This window comes from Sinohyriopsis cumingii, unplaced genomic scaffold, assembly GCF_028554795.1.
Source record: "Sinohyriopsis cumingii isolate HCF-2022 unplaced genomic scaffold, ASM2855479v2 utg001542l, whole genome shotgun sequence".
In the NCBI taxonomy this organism is placed as follows: Eukaryota; Metazoa; Mollusca; class Bivalvia; order Unionida; family Unionidae; genus Sinohyriopsis; species Sinohyriopsis cumingii.
Window position 1 is genome coordinate 926450 of NW_028316015.1, and position 22133 is coordinate 948582.

Consider the following 22133-nt stretch of genomic DNA (forward strand, 5'->3'; position numbering starts at 1 on the left):
TAATAGAGCCACGGTTTCGGGCAAGTGTGAGCGATGTGGTACAAAAAATTTTAAATTTATTCCCGGTGACAAGTCAGCGTCAAAACCAAAGTCGGCGCCAAAACCAAAGTCAAAACCAGCGCCAAGTAAAACAAGTAAAAACAAAAAGGAGGTGATATTGCCTCCAAGTTAGGAAAATTACCAGGGGCTCCGTGGGCTAAATACCCAGGAGAAAAACATCTCCCAGGATATAATTACTGTGGTTCTGGAACCCGACTTGATATTAGACTTGATGACCAAGATCGACCAAAACCCGGAGAAGAACCAATAAATGCTATCGATAAAGCGTGTCATGTGCATGATGTGGCTTATAAAAGTAAAAATCTACAAGATAGGCATCTCGCGGATGTGAAATTAATTCACGTGCTAAATTCTATTACTGATAAATCTCTCAAAGAAAGGTTAGCCAGTTGGTTAATAAAGTCTGCGATGAAAGGTAAATTAGCGCTAGGCGCTGGTAATTAATTATAATGGAGTCAATTTATTATTCCCCAAGAGGATACTGGCGGGGTAGCGCAGCAATTAGTAAACTTGCCAGTGCAGCAAAAGTCACACATGATACTGCAGCAGATTGGTTATCCAAACAGGCAATATGGCAAATTTATCTACCGCGTCCTAGAAAAATTAATTTTGCACATTTTAATGTTAGTGTTCCTAATGAAGTTCATCAGGCTGATATATTATTTCTACCACATGATACCATTCGTCGTCGAACATATAAATACGTGCTAACTGTAGTTGATGTTGCAAGTAAATACAAAGATGCAGAACCGTTAACAACTAAAACAGCATCTGAGGTTGCTTCTGCGTTTGAACAAATTTATCAATGAGGACCTCTGCGATGGCCAAATCTATTACAAGTTGATCCTGGCAGAGAATTTCAGGGTGCAGTATCATCGCTGATGAAGCAACATAATGTCACCATTTGACAAGGGCATACTGAGATTCACCGTGATCAGGCAATTGTTGAGTGATTTAATCGAACACTTGCTGAGTGGTTATTTGGATATCAATACGCGTAGTTCATTCAGGACAAGAGATCACGTGAATGGGTTGCAAGATTACCAAGCATGATAACTGCACTAAATAATGAAATAACTCAAACAACCAACATGAAACCTATTAACGCAATTACCAAAAAAAATATACCACAGCGACGTGATTTTTCAGTGCAACCAATACTGGGCAATGTCACTGTGAGATATTTATATGAACCAGGTGAACTCGAAGGTGGTAAAAAAAGAGCGACTGATCCTATCTGGAGCATCACCACACACAAGATATCTAACATAACTAGATCTACTGGTAGGCCAGCAATCTACAGGCTGGATTAAACTGCCCCTCAACGTGGATTCACATGTGAACAATTGCAAGTAATTCCCAAGGACACACAATTACTGCCCAGATGACTTAACTAGCTAGCACCCCTATGTCGATTACACTCAAGACAGGTCAGCATCACATTTTGTCGTGTATGACCGCGACTATTATCTTTTCTGTCTACGGTAAATTGTCTTGGACTCGAATACTGCCACAACATTATACAATTACAGCTCGCACAGTGATTATTCTGCTATTGTTTCAGTGTCATGATAAATTCAACATCGAGGTCGAAATCGTGATTATTTTTTTTGTCACTTTGTTTGTAACCAGCTAATTTTTTTCTTATTATATCACTGTTGTTTTCATTATTATCAGCCATTGACTCTTCCAAGACAATTCTTTGCAATTGAGATATTCTTCTGACTTGAGACACCAACAAGTAAACTAAGTCTGACCACTCGATTCGATCATCAACAATCCAAACAACTGTATCAGAAATAGTTAGTCCTTGAGATGAATGTATCGTCATTGCGTATCCTAGCGTCCACGGGGATTTGTTCATTTTTTGTGCATCTTCAACAACATTGACATCAACTGTGACAATATCATTTAATACTAAATTCTGTTTCTTTGTTTTCCCAGGAATATCAAAATCTATATTCTGTAGTCATGTATCAGCTGGTCTATAACACAATGGCACTGGCAACATTGGAAACTTTTCTCGCTGTAATTGAAATAACTGCTGTTGAAGTGTGTCTCTGACTATCTTTCTACTTGCCACTATCAAATCGTTTGGTTTCCACTTTTTCCAAAAGTCGCTCATTGAAATCTCTGAAATTATTTTGCGCATAATTTCACATTGAATTTTATTCGGTTGTAGTCTGATTAATGTTTTAAATTCCTTCAACATTGCATTAAGAGATCTATAATCATCAGACACTTCTTCATAATAATCTACAAAATCTTTTAACCACAAATGTGGAGATGGACCAACAAAAGGTGGTGGCTGACTGTGATCGCCGCACATAACGACTGCAGTATTTTTTGTTAGCAGCCAATCGAGAAATGTTTTTAATATATCTAACAAAACTGTCCATACACCACCGCTGTATCTGAAAAAGATGTGATAAGTACAAGAATTGACTCCTCGTTGTTTCATCTCCCTGGCGAGTCTGTGTGTTGGTGTTAGCACAATCGTATCTGAATTTCGAAATAATTCAATCGCTCGAGTTGTCTTACCAGAACCTCCAGGTCCGTTCAAATAAACGGTTTTGTGTCTAGTGATTGGATCATTCACAGACGGTGCAGAAGACATTTCCGATAATTCTGATTTACAATAATTATCTTTGATAGCAACATCAGCGGATTCACAATAACAATGTAGCATTTCCTTTTTTATTCTCCACGAACTCCATGATTCATCGTTGCTTACAGCCAGTGATTCTGAATATCTTTTATTCAAGTAAAATGAATCCGTTGCAACTCTAACTGCAGTGTCGGGGAATCTATTTACTTGCAATAGCAAGTTTATAGAAACATAAGCCAGCATCGAAGATCTTAAATGTGTGTATTGAGGTGATTCTCCATTAATATAACTTACAACTGTGCCCAACCGTGTTCCGTCGGACAAGAAAGCGTCCTCCCAATTACAAAATATATTTCTCACAGCAGCATCAGCAATTATAAAACTTAATTCAGCATCATCCATAATCAATCGTGAGTGATGTCGTTTATCATCATATGCACCACCTGAGTAAATTTACCGATTATTTTTCTACCGAGATCCTTTGCTGTTTTTTCACTATTGCTGAGTTTAATTTTAAGAATATTAGGAGCGTTATTGTTAATGACATCCATGGTCTGATGGGGACACTCTCGTGCATATTCTTCAATGACTTCATTGAGACTGATAAGCTCCGGTGTTGGTAACCAAACTGAAGTCTGCGGTCGATATGATATAATTGCTTCACTGACCGTCAACGATACCAGTATTCGGCTGTCAAGCATATATCGCAATAACACTATTGGTGCCCAGCGTTTCTCTGAGAAATGTCTGCCAAACCAAACATAACAAATCGGATGAAGTTTTTCAGCTGGTACAAACGATGTTACACGAGCAAATCCTGTCAGGGAAAAATCGGGTAATGGACCATTTATAGCAACTCGCGTCATCGAGTTCGTGGGATGTCCAAATCTTCTAAAATATCCACTACACTCGCCCATCCCAAGAAAGCTTCCCAGATAGCTTGCAACCATGTCCACGGAAATGATATCCTTGTGGTCATACTTGGTATTCCACAAACCGCCGTGTCCATACTCGACACAACTCAATTGTATATCCTCGAGAAACTCACTTCGGGTTGGTTTCCATGAATTTCTTTCTCTGGCAGCGTGAGCGGCAACACTTCGAACTGTAAAACAATTAGTTAATAACTGCTCAGTGTTTTCTGAATATCTCTCTGTGAGTTTTTTCATTGTTGCTGCAGAAATTCCGTCCGGTATAATTCACCGTTAGATCTTACAAATTGATCATACTCGCCATCTTCGGAACTTTTAAACAACCACATTGACACAGGGTAGCCTTTGCTTATCTGTTTAATAAAATCAAATATATTTCCCGAATAATATTTCACAACACGATCCCGCAGAAATATCGTAACTTCGTTAGTCCAAGCGTGAGCGTTATGATCAATGATATTTATTGGAGCTCCGTTCCGACTATATTTCGATTTGTGTAATACTTCTTCTATTATCGTTGTTATGGTTATGGGGAATCTAAGTGCTTTTTCTAGCTCAGCAACATCATTTATTGACGCTCCTGTATCCTTGACTTTTTCAGCCCACGCTGCTATCTTGGAACATCTTAGATCAGTTAGACCGTTTCCACGCATCGCATTTTTGAAATGTTCCATTACTCGCTCGGCTACACAATTCAGCCTTGAGAATCTCATTGGGGTGAGTTTATTGAGTTTTGTTTTTTTATCGGATAGATTCCATAAATGACCGCGGTCACAGGATATGCTCGAGTGTAATATGGTTTATCAATCCCAGTCAACATTCCTGGTTTGGAATCTTTACTTAACAGAACGGTTTTTTCATTAGCAAGGACAGGGTCAATTTTATCACGGATAATCCACGTATCGGAATCATCTTGCACAATAAACTTTATTCCGAAAAAATATTTCTGATTAAGGTAATCGATAATTGTTTTCGCTCTTGCATCATTCATTGTAGCATCAATGACAGAGTCAACATTAACTTCGTCAATGACACCTTCGGTGTTGTGTATAATTTTAAATGTGGACCATACGTGAGATGCTCCATCATTACAAAATTCTTTTTTGGCATTCCTGATAATATCAAACAGATCAGTCAGGGCTTGTCTCCGCGAGTGAGGGGTTAATCTGTCAAGATCGAATCTAGAAGCTTTCCAGGGCTTGATTGCAGATAATCTTTTAAGCTCCTCCATATTATATTTAAGACAAACATTTAAATAAGAAATATTATATATAATGAATCAGTGCAAGTGGCTTAAAGTTGGATCTGTAACTCCTTGTAATAAATCCTGCAAAAAAGAATTTTGCGGGGAACATTCCCAAAGCGTCCGAAGGGGGAGTTTAGGACCAATACCCTGCCTGCGATGTGGTGTTGGGGTCAGGGGTAAAACACAGTTATGTGCAAGTTGCAGGCAAAAGAGATACCGTGAACTTAAAAGATATTATAACAAAAAAAATAAAATAATGTTGCGTTAAAATGTGAGCGCGATTATTTAACTAAGTTTTCAGACAAATTATAAATTAGACAAATACATTATTATATAAATGAGCCAAGAATTTGTCCCACATCCTATCATTAAGAATTACGAAGCGAATCTTGAGGGAATAGTCAGACACTGCAAGTTGAAAACACCAGTTGGTTTTGTTAATAATACTGGTTATTTAATGTTTACTGTTGGAAAGAAACATTATCTCTGTCATCACTTCGTGTTCGAGCTATTTAACGAAGTGATCCAAGACAGTCTTGTGATCGATCACATCAATGGTGTGAAATCCGATAATTCTTTATCCAATCTGAGAATTGTGACACAAAGCCAAAATTGTAAATTTGGTAATATTGGCCGTAGTGATAAAAGCGCCAAGGGGGTTGTATCCATAAACTTAGAGACAAATGAAAAAATAATATTTCAACTCAGCTGGCAAATATTTTGATATTTGTGTAGCCTCAGTACAAAGAGTCGCAGAAAAGATATACACATCTGCCCTCTCAAAAAAATATAGTCAAAAAATTGTTTTTCATTATTGTTAGGAATCCTGAAGTTTTTTAATGTAAATGGGAGATAACTCCGTTAAGCATATCTCATGCAATTAGTTCCTTCCCCTTGACTTCGTCAAGGTGACTTCGTCAAGGTGATTGTGCAACACCTTCCGTGGGTAATATATTATCCTGAAAAGTAGGACTAAATTCGCAACAACTTAAGTCAAATTGTACGTTATACAGTTAACTGTAATGATATACACTAAAACGGGTAAACAATTTTCCGTGTACAGGTAACATGGAAGTAAAACATCTCCAATTACTTCCCGTTGATTTTATCAAGGATTTTATCAAAGTCTATCACATGGGCGGGTGTACAATAAATAATTTTTTTTTTCACAGATAAGATCCTTGTTTTATTAAATTCGTTTGGTTTTCTGGTTCATCTGTATTTTTTTGTGATTATATTTAAGAAAACAAGTTCGAAAACCCGAGTGAGCTACTTTTGAACTTCCATGTATCAGTCAGTTTATATACTATAGTGTCCGAATTATGTATGGGGTTTCGAAACCCAACAAAGTTGCACAACTTTCCGCATTATCACCCTGACGGGGTGACATTTTACACCTCGCGGGATTGATTTTGGGGGAGGGTGTGCAACTTTGTTGAGCATAGAATATTAAAAAATACATGTTGTACTGTCCTTAGTTAAAAAATACATGTTGTGCTGTCCCTGTAAACGTGCTAAGATGCGATGGCACCTTAGAAGCTTACAGATGTAAATACTATATGTTGTGCTGTCCCTGTAAACTTGCTAAGATGTGGTGGCACCTTAGAAGCTTACAAATGTAAATACTATATGTATATATCTGTCCTTATATGAACCTGCTAGCATATCATTTGGGTAAGCTAGGAGTTCAACATGGGGAATGTTTCGTCTTTTGCAAACACGCCCTCTGGGCCTTCTAGACTGTTATTTGACAGGTTAGGGGCTCACATGGGGGTTGTGTTTCCGCTCCTGAGTTTGGTAGGATGTCATAAGACAACTTAGAGACTCAAGGAGATGTGGTGTGCATTTTTTTTTCTTTTCAATATATAATATTTATATATATATGAATTATGAAAATATCAGTGATGTGATTGTTGCTATGAAAAAATTAGAAGAGCGCGGATTTATATCCGATAAACTAAATCCTGAAACAATCATGTCTGATTTTGAATCACTACATGAAGCTAAATGCACAGGGCGTTATATTCTGCCTGCTCAGTACCGATTTATAAAGAGGATCCAGATGAATTTATATAAATCGCTGGCTACAGTAGAAGAAGCACAAATAAATGAATTTGTTTCGTTGTCTTGTGCAATTGAAAAAATTAGGTTGGAATTAGCTCAAAAATAAGAAACAAGGAAGGTGAAAAATACTCGTGTAAGAAAGCTAAAAAATTGTATGTCCGTTGATGAGGAAGTAAATACCTAGAAATGAAGTCAAGTACTTGGAAATTGAAAGTAAAAAAAAAATATCATTTTTTTTTTACTTCCTCATCAAGGAGACTTGTATAAGTCCGATAATATTTTCCTTAGTTGACTGGATTTAATGCAAGAGTGAGCATAATTTTGATCTCGGTCACATACAATGCTCGCATCTGAGACTATCTAACTGTTGCTGTGTTAGTAAGAAATCTTCGTCTCCGTATTCGTCAATAATAAATTTAACGTTAATTTCTTCTTAGGCAAATGCGTCTTTAACTGCTTGCTCGAGCGCTTGTTTGTCATACACAAAAACATTTATATGGTGGTACATATTCATAAATCTAAGATCTAAATACGCGTATATACTCTAAAATTTGAGGTATACTGCAATGCACGATCACAATATGATCTTTTTTTAGTCTTTGTAGTTGCGTATCAGTCAGTATAAAATCGTCAGTGCTGTATTCGTCAACAATTATTTTTTCTGGGGTAACTTTTCCGGTACTGACAGCTTCATCAAGAAGTTCTTTATTATGTATGAAACATTTTACGTGGTGGTACATTATATAATACTCGATTGATTAATTGTGAAATCGTAAATGATTTTTCAGTAAAAAATATATTTTTTTTTACTTTACTAAATTCGCAAGTAAACACCCTATCAAAATTGAGAAATTGGTCGATGTGCATAAATAAAATATTTTTACTGAGCTACAATTGAAAATTGTTTCACGATTGAAAGTCTTTAAGACTTTTACAAGTAAATTAATATGTAGTGTTTCACCTCGAAAATCAAGAAGGTGACCGCTCTGGTCTGTTAGTTTAAAATTTGTTCTGGTCAGCCACGGATTGTGACATCGCAGATAGACTGGATTGATCGGCTCTTGCACAATCAGAAATCCAGGTGGTACATCTTTCGGGGTGAATGAATAAAGAACAAATCCTTGTTGGGCTTGATTTGATACTGTTGTGTCCGTGCTGTAACTGCCATCAATGACATCACACACAAGATTGACCGCGACCACTTCAGTTATATTTACGATGCCCGGAGATACATGTCAGCCTTCTCTGGTTGGGCTATTGTTGTGTCTGAGGATAGTTGGCTCTGGTAGTGTTTTTCTGTACTGTGCAAGTATGTCATCAAAGAACTCATTGATTAGATCGTTGACAGATTTTCTTAACTCGGTTGCATTATACCCGGGAAATTTAAAATTTGGCAGAGTGGCTTCTGTTAGTGAGTATGCAGTTAGAAATTTTTGTTTATAGGGATTTGTTATGTCATCAGTGTAATCAATTATTACCTGAATTAATTGCTGGTTAACATATTCCATGTCGGATACAAGTTGATTTAATATTTCTACGTGTTTGATGATTTCGCTGCGTGAACTTGTTATATCAAAAAGATGTTCTTGGAAGCACTACCGTAGTTGCTCTAGTTGTGTTTTATGTTCTTGATTAATGATTTTAAAATATTCAATAATTTGAAATAGGTCAAAAGTAATAGATTCAGTAGGAGTTCGTTCATAAATAAAAAACCACCGAATATAGTCCTTATTGTAGAAGCTAAACTCACTACCCAACGTTGCATTTTTTATATCGTGTAGATGCTGTTTATATGACGGGTCAATTTTGTGGCATGACTTATTGTCAGTGACATAGTTAGACTTTTTAGGTTCTGGTGGTATTGGTGGCATTGGTGGCGGAGTTTGAGGCCATCCTAACACTGTTCTGATCGAACTATTATATATATCCATGGCATAGTCTGGGGTGCTTATTTCGATGGCAGAAGACAGTGTTGGCTCATGAACAGTTATTGTTATCTTAGATTCCTTTGTTGTGATATTTTTTATTCAACGTTGTAATTTCTCATTGATTTCTTCGATTTGTTAAGACCCAGTTGGTATCCCAATGACGTTCCAGTCTGGTGTGCCATCAGGTTTATTTTTATATGCAAACACAAACGAATTATTTGCTGGTAATCCACCAAACGATTTTGATCTGATATTGGGCCAACTGTGATATACTCGTAATTGTGCTAACGCGATCTTGTTTACTAGAATCGCAGTTGGAAAATTAACACTAAATTCTGGTTTAGTCGAGATTACTGTTATTGAAGAAGTTCGTTTTGGGCTTGTATTTGTGGCTATCTGTTGAAGTAATTCCGACATTATTTATCTTTCGTTGCTTCAAATGACCGGTGTAGTCTTCGTACATCTTTGCCATTTGCGCGAATTCGGAATCTGATATTGTTGTATCGTTGAGACTTGATGATATCAACGATGACAATTTCGAGTAGGCACTCGTGGCCGCATTGTTCAACTTTTCATACTTGTGCAATTTTGTTAGCGCGCAAGAAGATATTTTTTTCGCGATAATATTAGCAACACCTGCAATTGTCATTGATGTTGAAACTGTAATTGTGACCGTGATTGCAGTTGTCACTGGTGTTAGCGCTGATAATAATACTCCCGTAGATGCAACTATCGCGGATACCAAATACACTATTTATCTAGGATAATTACACATCGCTTGTATTTTTTGACTTTTATTGTGCATTCGTTAATGGTATTTTTTCACTCTGATTGCCATTCGCGTACTTGATCATATCTATATTGCTGATCATCCAGTGTTGTCGTTGATGCCGCCATTGTTGACTTCATTAATGCCATTTTATTATTTTACGCAGTAACCAATTGAGGCGTTTCAGCTACAAATTCCAAACACCACCAGTAAGATGTCGCGGTTAATTTCTTGTCGGCAGATTCCAGTATAAATGTTTCTTCAGTTCCCTTGTTTAATATGATAGTCACAACCCCCGAAAACTTGTCAGTGGAATGTCTCCAGGGATACATTGTGAAAATTTCAAATTTAGCGGCACTGAACACAGACAGCCTATACACTCCAGTAACTGTTGCTGTATATTTGATAGTATTATTTTGTTTAGACCATGTTGCAAATCCAGATGATACTGTGCATACTATGTTGGTAATATGCCCGGCAGTTACTCCAGATGGGATTTTAATCAAACTGGTTTCGTTAACGATCTCAGGAATCCCACTTACGATATCTTGCTGTGTTTGTTTGATCGTGTCAATGTTAGTTTTGATATCAGAAAGCTTCATATCGATGACGGGAGGAGTTCCAAAGAATTTATCCGTGGTCTCATCAGTTTTTCTAAAGTTTCTACGGAGATTTGTAAATGTTTTTACATGAACATCATACTCGGCTCGCAACGTGGATAATTTACCGTCAACGGTGTCAACATAATTTTTCGTCGCGGCATCTTCCGGGGATTTGGATCTCTTAAAACCAATATTTTATTACCATTCATGCTGAGTTCATCTGTCATTGTGTCGCCAGTCTTTTTTACACGTTCCCCTGCAGCTTTCTGCATATCATCTCGCAGCGCCGCGATTGATATCAGCGAATCTCTGATTTTTCCTCTATCAGTGAACACAGGGATGTTACCCGGAGTAGATCCAATAACCCTACGAATTATTTCATGCCATTTGATATCGCTGGTTTTTAGTTTTCCGTGTCAGTCCTGAAAAATAACAACCTCATCTGGGTCTATCCCGGTCAGACTTAAAAGATTATCGATTTCATCTTTGGTCGCATATTTTAATAAATCTATGTCGGTGTGCTTCACTTTTCTGTTGAGAAGAGATCTTCTGTAAATATCAACCATTATTTGATAGGAAACTGTTTAAATCGACCCGTGGTATACTCATGCACGACTTTGTGAGGTGGTTTGGTTGACGCTGATATCGCATCGAGAACATTTAATACTTCACGACCACATATCGGAGGATCAGTTAGTGTTTGTGTTGGTAGCGTTGAGTACCAAACTTTTGTCTTTGACGCGGGTACGTCTTTTGTATATTTGACGAATTCAACTGGTGGTGCTAACCCATACGAATCGAAATAGATAATTCCGTGTGAATCGATCGTGTAAGCAACCCAATGAGTTCCTGGACCGTTACTGTTATCAAGATTAATAATTCCGGTTTCTGGATTATTCGGTTGTGCTGGTAGCTGATCTCGCATAAAGACGCCTCTGAAATTTGTTATATTTAATTGTTTAACAGCATTGAGCAAATCAAAATTTGACATTGAGGTAAAACTGTTGGTTTTCAAAACACCTTGTGTGATGTCTAGAACCGTTTTTGGTACCATGAGGGCGGAGTTCCTGGAAGTCTTAACCCACGTCCTTTTTTTTTGTATCCTTTTCCAGTCACCTTTTTTAATGCCATTCCAGCAGCTGTTCCAACAGCTCCTAACACAGCGGCCTTAGCGACTGCGGGAGCAGCAGCAGCTATTAGTGCCGGTATCGCAGCGAGAAAAGGAAATATACCACCGGTTTTAACCATATCTTTGATGGCTTTTGGAGCGAAATCAAGCTGAGTTCCAGTTTTTGCTTGCTTCGCTTTATTGAAATGTTTTAGTTGGGTTTTAGTCAGCGATAACTTGTTTGGACCACCATTAGCGATTTGATCATTTTTTAGTGTTACCGTTGCCCCACATGCGCTCGCGTTTTTCGATTGTAATTTTTTCGCCTGACCAGGAGTCAGAGTGACATTAACGTGACTGTTATGACATTTTATTTAATACAAGATTTATCTAATTGTCTACATGTTTTCCACTGGTGCATCAATGACTTTCATTCGCCCACCAACACCTTCAAGTAACATTGCTTTGTCACTGAGGATGACCGCGATTGCTCTAGCACCTCCAGGAATTTCCGGTGGACCAATTACTCTTGCTGGTACTCGAGCCAGGTGAGCCTGAATAACTATATCAACGACAGATTTTCTGAATAAATCTAAATGTTCCAACGAAAAGTAACAGATCGGATACAACATTGTAAAATTACGCTGGGATATCTGCAACCCAGTGTCAACGTTTTGATCATGCCCATCATAAGATTTCAGTCGATAATATGCCCGTACAACATCATTTTGTTCAAAATTTAGATTAATGTCCTCAGCAGGTTCTTGATGTCCGTTTATTCTTAATGAAACTTCAGAAACCCCAAATGTGTCAAATACCATTGGATTTGCTTCTTGTCTATTTATTCTGGAATCTGCCTGAAACGCGATAAATATATGTCGTGGCTCTGACACCCCCTGTTGTGATCCTAATTGCCACGTGAACAATCCAGCAGCGTTAATAGAAGTGCTATCTGTTGTCATTGATAACCATGATAGCAATGATTTTCCACCCTGAATCATAAAAGAAAGTAACCGTTGTTCTTCAGTGACTGATGGAGTCATTGTTGGCATAGTTTTGTTAACACTACTTTACCAGGATCAACTCCATCAGCTCGCCATATTGCATCAGCATCATTTTCTAACGAGTACTACTGTATGTTTAGCACCAAATATAACCTTTCGGACACTTCTACAAAATCCCAAAAAATGAGATAGTGGAATAGCACAGGAAAACTCTTCGTTGCCGTTTCGCATTGCTCGACACGCGGCAAAACGCAAGTTGAAATTTTCGTTCATGGATACAACTGCATCCCCAGCCGCGTTCATCGTTAATTTCTGTTTTCCAGATGATCAGATGTGTCCTTTACAAACATCATTGTTGGACCAGCTGATCTTGTGTAATCATCAGAATATCTTGCAAGACCAAGTATCGTCGTGGCAACATCGACATTGTCCAAACACGACTCAATATCTTTTCCATCAATCAAATATGTGGCTTTGTTAAATAATGCCATCACACCATTATTAACAAAACCAACATGATCGCCTATCCCATATCCAGTATCATCCACTTTTACGATTCTACCTACAATTTCAATATAAGCTTCATAAGGTAGAAAATATCTACTCGTATCATGAATTTGAAATTCAATTCTCCCCTGCGCGTTAGGTACTTTTGCGTCATAGGAATAATATTGATAATCGTGCAAGGATTCATCTTTTCTAACTGGTTTATCCATATCAAATGCTACATTAGATATGCGTTGAAACATCTTATTGTAATGTATTATTGTCTAAAACGAAGACCACTTCCCACTATTAAACTTGAAGCTATATTTTTTTCTATTTCTTTGGAAGGTACATTAATCAGCGAAGCTAGTTTTTGATTTGCAGTTTCATTTATTATTTTGCTAACATCTGCAGGCATGTCTGCGGTGCTTGGTAATTTTACCGTCTGAGGTTTTCTACGTATTAATCATGCTAGCCTATCTTTGATTGTCAAGAACACTTTGCCGGCAGCATCACTGATTACACCAGGAGCTTTATCTTTAATAATATCAATAGCTTTCGACGATAATTGTTTTGCAATTGGCCCCGCCTTTGGAGCTATTCTTGTAAACAATCCCTGAATAATATTTCCAAGTCCATCTCCATAATATGCACTGTAAACAGGATATCGCGAATTTACTACTCTGACTCGGTGAGACATATGATGAGAATCATGTATGATCATCTTATTTAATTGCGTATTTTTCAAATGGTTAATCTAATCGCTGTCAACAAGTTCATCAATAAGTTCTCGATAAATGTGAGCATCCATGATACCACCTTGAAATAATCGCTGACAGATATCAGCCACTTCATTAATTATTTCTGGCAAGTTATTTCCAACCCGCGCTCCTCCTAAGAGAACTTCTAACCGTGATACATCATTGATGACATTGTTAGGACAAGGGATAAAATCACTTCCCAAACCTGTACCAAATGTTTTTTTTGTGCTAGTCGGTTGTGTTGTTATCTGGGGTGTTTTTAATGGCGTTGACAAATCTGCAGTTACAACAGGGTTTGCAACTCTTCTTGCGTTAACATCTTTCTTAAATTGTTCAAATTCAGCTTTGTATTTTTCCGTGACCCGACTAATATCTTTGTGTGTAGTAAACACCAACCGTTCCCATTGGTCATACCTTAACGATGGTGAACCTGTCTCCAAGTAGTTTTCATGATCATTATATTCACCTACAAGATTAACCGCGTTCTCGTAATTTTTCATCTTAATATTGTTTGCCACACTCTTTGATTTCTGCTTTACTAGGTTTGTATTTTGGCGGAGCTTCGGCTTCTGGTGCCATTTCTGATGCATCTGCAAAAACTTCTTCTTCGGGCGGTATTGCCACAGCTATATCAATTGGAAGATCTCGTAAAATCTTTTTTATTTGTTTGGTTCTCCTCGCAATTTTTTTAGCCTGCGCAGCGGTTTGTTTTAGCACTGGAAGAATACTTTTCTTTGTTCTGTCCTTAGGATCTCCCAATAAAGCTCTTTAGTTACCGCCGCAGCCTGTTCAGTAGCTGCAGTGATGGGTCTAAATAATTGTTCTGCACTTGTCGCCAATTCAACTTGTTCCTGTTGACGTTCTTGTAATTTTTGTTTAACAGAATCTCTCACGGGGAGAAATTTTTTTATTGCTTCTAGTCACTCTCGATTTAATCTAGCAGAATGTGCTTCTCCAATGTTGGCCATTATTGTTAACTTAAATTTTTAATTTATGACAACAGATGCGCAAATATTTTTTTCGTACATCGGTTTTCGAAAAGGGATGCAGGAAGCAGCAAGGAGGGCAATGACAACAAAACGCAGCAACGACGGCGACAATTGTGTTTACAACAAAGCGTCATCGTGGTTTTTTAAAGCGTTTATTTCAGCACTTGGAACCTTCTAAAAGTTGTAGGATTCGCCCTCCCTGCTGCTGCCCTTCCAGGTTAAAACTTTCAGCTATGAAAGTTGTTGATCAATAAGTGGCTGTCAGACAGATTGATCTCTGTCTGGTACAGAGATTGGTGCAAAGTCCCATGAATACTTCACCTAATATTGTTGTGGAAAGCAAGCTTTCTTCATAGTATGTTAACTAAGAAGCTGCCAAATGAACCAGGAAGGTAACCTGTTGCACTGAAGCAATAGGTCCCATCATGTTCAATTAAGAATTCTAGAATGAATGGTCTCTGAGGTAGAATCAAGAAAAAGATTACTCTGACCCTCATCCCACTGCTTGCATAATGTCATCCAGGGAACACTTTCAATGAAATGCAATAGTTGTTGCAACTGCTAAAATGCATAACCAGTTCATCTGTTCTGAGGTTAATTCTCCATATGCAGAATGGATAACCCATGTTATCCAGAAAGACAGAGTGGCTCTAAGATCATTCCTTGCCTCTATCAGAGGTAAGAATAAATGAATCTCCCTCTTTATACTCGCTTGGTTCTTTTCAGGTATTACATCAAACCTCTCAATGGGCTCCATTGGCAACCCTGTCTCGAAGGGTCCAGGCCAGGGAATGGTTTCACCATAAAAGATGTACTGCCCATTGAGTGGGAGCCTAATCTTGGCAATTAAAGCAGCCGCTTTCATGAGTGACCTTGACCCATCCTGTAAGTAGTTCAGATCAACCATCAAAGAATATATTTCACTGATTCTGCCTAATGTAGTCAATATAAAGAAAAAGTAAGTCTTATTAAATAGTGCCTTTTTTCAGCCAGGTTAGAACCCTTGATAGATTCTACTTTGGGAATCCTTGGGCTTTTTAAATCAAAATTTGAGGGAAGATTGGTGAGATCTTTCTTTTGTGATGATGCAGCATGTCAAAGATTGTGGGCCCGTAGACTTACTGTGATTAGAATTGTTTCTCTTTGATGAGCCAAAGGTAGGAAGTTAGCTACTGATGTCTATAGCAGAAAACAATGTTCAGACTAACAACACTGTTAGAAAATTCTCCACACCCCCTCATATATGTTCAAAGTGAAGGCCTTCTCTCTCAAGCAATTCTTTTGATCATCCGTTGTGAGAACTGCTTGTTCTCGAGGGCATGTTTAATGTGCTCGAGACATGCAGGTTTAACAATTCTTGATGTGGATGAAACACCTGCCATCATGGTTGCTTGAGGTAATATCTCTATTTTTCTTGGGATGTCTGCTGCCATACTTGGTAAGTTGTTTATACACAAGTTTTCTCATTTGAGGTGAACAATCGAGATGAGGCAACACTACAGTTCTTTTGCTTTTTGTTGCCCCTTTAGGATCAGAAGTAGCTGGAGTGTAATATTATGTGTTCCAGCCATTCCAATCATTGGAAAGAATGTTGACTGCCCAGGCCTTCAGATCCACGACTGGCAACCATTCTGTTTGTATTAGTTGATTATCTTGTGACAGGGAGTCTGCTAATATATTTAGTCTGCCAGGAATATGATGAGTTTGTATGTGGAACTGTCACTGATGACACCACCTTAGAAAATGCCAACAAGAATGCAGAGGTCAGTGATCTGGTTCCCCCTTGCCTCATTATATAAATCACCAAAGTGGAGTTATCAGACAGAATGAGAATGCCCTTTCCATGAAATGCTTCCAGTATGACTTTCATCTATTGGATACTGATATGTAATAGATGAACAAGAGCTGGACACATGAGCAGGAATCATGTGCACCCATGTTTGCTATGCTTGCATCCATACATACCATCAACCTAGGAAGTTGTACCTGCAAATGAAGTGTCCACCATGTTTAAATTTTTGTTATACTAAAACTTCAATCATTTTAAATTTTGCATTTAAATGAATGATTTGCATTAAAAACATTCATGTTTTCACAACAACAATAAACTTCAAAACCACATTCATTCCCACAAATTAAACTCCATGCAAAGTTAATTTCTCAAAGTAATTATTCAGTTCATTCTAAATGAACTGAATAACAATAACCAGGGATGATATTGGAGAAACAATATGTTCTAATGTTAAAATGTGTACCAAATAGCCAATCTTAAATTATTATCTAAATACACATGACTCAGTTCATAAAGTGATTTAAAATTACAATCAATTGTGTTTTCCTTAACAGGTGGCAGGTGGCAAAATTAACCCTTTATTTGCTTGTCATTTGACAGTTACTCTGCAAGTTTAACAGGACAAAACCTTGATAAAAATTTACCTAGTCAGCTCACCATTCAAACTCTTTCATGCTGCTTTATTTATTATGGCAATTCTAAATCACCCATGTAACTATGCATTATGTACATTTTTCCACTGAGGAATACCATCCACACTTGTTTATAAGTCAATTCCAATTGCAAACTGCACAGACCTAGGTCCACCAGCAGATCTAGATCTAAGCAGTTAGGAGGAATCAGTAGAACAAACAATACATACCCTGATCTGCAAGTGCATTATGTGATGGCAGCTCAGGGTCTACATTGTTTACAGTTGGACTTGACTTGTAAGTATATAAAGAATCTAATTAATAATTGACTGTCTAGCAATGTATGATATCCAGGTGTTATAAGGTCCATGCTACAGTTTTTTTTTAGGTTATTAGGCTCTAATTGAGTCAGGTAAGATCAACATAATCTTGTGCATGTAAAAAAAAATTATACTTCTTCTTCCAAGCCTTAACAGAAATAAAACAATAACATACCTGTAAGGACATTCCTCACCCCTTTTGCACTCCCCTTTGACCCAAAATGAGCAGATATGTGGTCGGTTTCTTTTGTAATAAGGGGTAGTCCTGGCTAATTTGAGTAGCATATCACTAGGAGCTGCAGATTTACCAAGAGCCCCCACAGGATTGGAGCCATCACTGTTTGCAATCTGAAGACAGACCAAAATAATACTGATTTACACTTCTGAAGGATTCATGCATATACTAGTCATGCAAATATTATGTGTGTGTGGGTACTGTGGGTCTTCTTGTTCCCTCTGTTAAAATGTTGCTCATGAGCCCATAATACATCCATGCCATAAATCAAACCCACAGTACACTCATGTCATAAAGCAACCCAAAGGGGGCACTCTACAGATATTATGAACTTCTGAGAGAGTTGCGGGTATAAGGTGAAGTTGTTTATATTTGCAAAATGCACAATGGAATGTTGGCATAGCTCTATGTTACTTTGACATACTTTGGATACTGTACTTGTGGAAACTGTACATGATCTAAGCACACAGCTAACTAAAATGACGGGGGCCCCGAGTGGCCGAGTGGTCTAAAGCGCTCTCCGTTACAGATCACTGCCATCTCACCTCTGTCTGCGCTGGTTCGAGTCTCGGATTCAGCCAATGTGGGTATGTGAGAAAGCTTGCCAGTAGCTTCTCGAGGGTCGGTGGTTCTTTCCGGGGTTTTCCCGGGTTCTTCCTCCACCATTACACTGGACAACAAATTTTTACAAAAGTCATGTTACTGAAATAAAATTAGTCAATTCTTATCAATTTTTATGTGCTGAACACAAATATGACAGTCAAATTGCAAAATTGGCTCTAGTTTTTTTGTAATCTGCAAGAAATTAATGTTTACATAACGAAATGCATTCCAATAGTAAAAGGTCAACTGTAATAGCCTACCTATAAAAAATCAAGTCATTGACTACATCTTAGATTTCTTCGCCTGTCTCTTGTACAGCTGTTCGGGAGCATCTCTGAGGAGTGTCCAGCAGTAGTCAGCCAGCATTGTAGTGGACCATTTTCCCTGGTATCTTTGTTCCATTGTTGCGATATCTTGATGAAAACGTTCGCCGTGTTCATCACTAACAATACCACAGTTGCTAGGAAAGAAATCCAAATGGGAATGAAGGAAGTGAATCTTTAGAGACATATTGCAGCCAAGTTTCTTATACTTCATCAACATGTCTTCTACTAGTTCCTTATAGTTTTCTGCCCTAACATTTCCGAGGAAGTTTGTAGAAACTAGGCGAAAAGCATTCCATGCTTGTTTCGCGTCACCTTCCAGCAAGTTGTTGAACCGGTCATCTTTGAAAAGCTCTCGAATCTGAGGACCCACAAAAACTCCCTCTTTAATCTTTGCTTCGCTGAGTCGAGGGAATTTTTCATGCAGGTATCAGAATGCTGGCAAAGTCCGGTCAATGGCTTTCACGAAGTTCTTCATCAAACCTAGTTTGATGTGAAGGGGTGGTAGCAAGATTTTCTGAGCCTCAACCAGAGCTGGGTGTTGGATATTCTTCTCTCCAATGGCTACATTCTGCCTGTGAGTCCATTCCTTCCTCATGTAGTGCATTTCCCTTGCTCGGCTATCCCACTCGCATAAGAAACACATGTATTTTGTATATCCTTGCTGCAGTCCCATTAAAAGGGCAACTACCTTCAAATCACCACAGAGGTGCCAGCTGTACTTGTTATACTCAATGGAATTCAGTAGCTGCCTTAAGTTATCGTATGTCTCTTTCATGTGGACAGCATACGCTACTGGAATAGATGGAAGAATGTTTCCATTGTGCAAAAGCACAGCCTTGAGACTCAGTTTCGAAGAGTCCACAAATAGTCTCCATTCTTGTGGGTCATGAGTGATTTTTAAAGCATTCATGAGGCCCTCAATATCGGAACAGAATATCAGATTACTTTCCTTTCTGAAGAAAGGCTCCAATTGCTGGTGGCGCTTTCGATATGCAGTAATTGTGACATCTTCTTCTAGAAGATTCCATTGTTGGAGTCTTGATCCTAGCAATTCTGCCTTGTTCTTTGATAAGTCCAAATCACGAATCAGGTCATTTAGTTCTTCCTGTGTTATTCTGTGTGGGGTTGATGATGCACCACAGCGAAAATCTGGATCACTGCATGCTGATGGACCAGGAGAAGAACAGGTCGACTCACCTTTGTCTTCGTCAGATGAATCAAGAGAATATTCTGCTGGAGGTTCTGGAATAGGAAGTCCCTCACCATGTGGAACTGGTCTCAATGCAGACGGAATGTTTGGGTAGACTATTCTCGACTTCTTTCGCTTCGTTATTCCGCCGGAAAGAGGAGGAACCAAGCAGAAGTAACAGTCATTTAGGTGGTTGCTTGGCTCTCTCCACACCATTCGGACTGCAAACGGCATTGATGACCTTTTGCAATTCAACCACTGTGAAAGCTGTGTTGTACATGTAGCACAGCATATATGCGGAGCCCAAGGCTTGTCTTGGTCACCAACCTTGCATCCGAAGTAAAGATGATATGCCTTCTTCACTTGAGAATTGATACTTTTCTTCTGGTTGGCAAATGTCACTTCCCCACAAATATAGCAAAAATTGTCCGCGGTATTAACACACTTTCGAGGCATTACTGTTCTTTATTGTACGTAAATGGATAAAATAATAAGTTTTATGTAACAGTAGCTTGAACTGTCTCGCACAACGTCTAAAATATTTTAAATGCTGAACCTATCTGATTGGGCTTTATATAGTACACTGCTTACGTCAGCTTCAGCAGCCGCCTGGCATTAGTATAATAGGCCTACACATGTATAGTACACTGCTGACATCAACTTACTTCAGCAGCCGCATGGCATTAGTATTGCATTGCATCAGAAAATGATGCAATCAACTGTGGATGATGTGAGCATGATGGTATTATGCAATGTTACATCATTATTCCGGATGTTGCTGCAGTCCTACTGGAGAAATTTACACAGTGAAACATAGAAAATGAGGTATATGAATATCTTCAAAACGAGAGCCAATACAAATTTTTCACGGTTATATTCGTGTTCGGCACACCAAAATACTACAGATTAGGGCCTTTTCAAGTCAGTAATGATTTCACTGTTGACCAGTGTTATTACTGGCCGCCATGTATAGCCTATCGTGTGCTGAAAAACGGCGTTAAACCCCACAACAACAACAACTAAAATGACTGCTCCCTTGTGCTCAAAATATTAGTCTGAATTAGTGTGAAGTACACTATCTTTAGCAATTATTAAAATAGGGAAAAATAATTTTGCCAGAATAGTCAATACCAGCTTCTGAAAGTGCAATGAATGAACCAATATATATATAAAATGTATAAAAAAAGCAAATGACACATTTTATTTACAATTTGCATCTAAAGTCCCGGAAGTGAAAATGACAAAGTGGAGCTAGCAGCTTTGTGAAGGTGCACATCTGAAGTAGGGTCAAGCTGTATACTCTATAACCCATATTACACACATCAATTATGCAACAAAATAAAGAGGATTAAAAGTTCTTTGAACAATACCGAAAATATACAAGGTCTTTTTAAATAGCCAGTGTAACCACTGATGAAAAAAGGGGGAAATTATTTTTCTTTAAAAATCTACCCTACGCAAAATATGAAACTGTAGAGCACCACCTAAGAACACTCATGCCATCTAGCAGCAAAAACTACACTTTGCCATTTAGTATCCCATAGTACACTCATGCCATAAAGCAACCCATAGTACACTCATGCCATCTAGCAGCCCACAGTACACACATGCCATCTAGCAACCCACAGTAAACTCATGCTATATAGCAACCCTAAGTACACTCATGCCATATAGCAACCCAAAGTACACTCATGCCATTTAGCAACCCAAAGTACACTCATGCCATATAGCAACCCAAAGTATACTCATTCCAACCCAGAGCACTCATGCCATTGTGCAGCCAAGAGTACACCCATTCCATCTAGTAGCACAGAGTACACTCGTGCCACCTAGTAACCCATAGTGCATTCATGCCATCTAGTAAACCATAATAAATTTATGCCATCTAACTGTCCATAGTACACACATGCCATTGAGTAACCCATAGTACTTATGCTATATAGCAACCCAATGTGCACTCATGCCATTTAGCAGTACAGTGTACACTTGTGCCACCTAGTAAACTACAGCATACTCATGCCATCTAGTAACAGACAGTACACTCATGCCATCTAGTAACCCACAGTACACTCATGCCACTGAGTAACCCACTGTACACTCATGCCATTTAGTAACCAATAGTACTCTTGCCATCTAGTAACCCAATGTACACTAATGCCATATAGTAACCCAGAATACACTCATGCCATCCACAATACACTAATGCCATCTAGTAACCCATAGTACACTCATACCATCTAGTAACCCATAGTACACTCATGCCATCTGGTAACCCATAGTACATTCATGCCATCAAGTAAACCATAATACATTTATGCCATCTAATTGTTCATATTACACACATGCCATTGAGTAACCCATAGTAAATTCATGCCATCTAGCAACCCATAGTAAATTCATGCCATACAGCAACCCAAAGTACACTCATGCCATATAGCAACCCAATGTGCACTCATGCCATCGTGCAGTCAAAGAGTAC

At 38.3% G+C, this 22133-nt stretch overlaps 1 protein-coding gene and 1 long non-coding RNA gene across 3 annotated transcripts in view; one reads left to right on the top strand and one right to left on the bottom strand.

Annotated features, from left to right (window-relative positions):
• The window catches only part of LOC149771971 (uncharacterized), a 65223-nt gene that overhangs the window by 25662 nt on the left and 17428 nt on the right, over positions 1-22133 (top strand). Inside the window, exons 3-4 of one of the 2 annotated variants that reach the window (XR_016418081.1) lie at positions 4202-4317; positions 15284-15442. This is a non-coding gene — a long non-coding RNA (uncharacterized LOC149771971). The remainder of the gene's footprint in view (positions 1-4201; positions 4318-15283; positions 15443-22133) is intronic. The other variant, XR_016418080.1, reaches the window with a different exon arrangement.
• LOC149771972 (pre-mRNA-splicing factor RBM22-like) overlaps positions 1-22133 on the bottom strand; it is a 76196-nt gene that overhangs the window by 11640 nt on the left and 42423 nt on the right. Inside the window, exon 5 of the mRNA XM_089948012.1 lies at positions 17477-17649. Within this exon, the coding sequence (XP_089804138.1) occupies positions 17477-17649 (173 nt within the window). The remainder of the gene's footprint in view (positions 1-17476; positions 17650-22133) is intronic.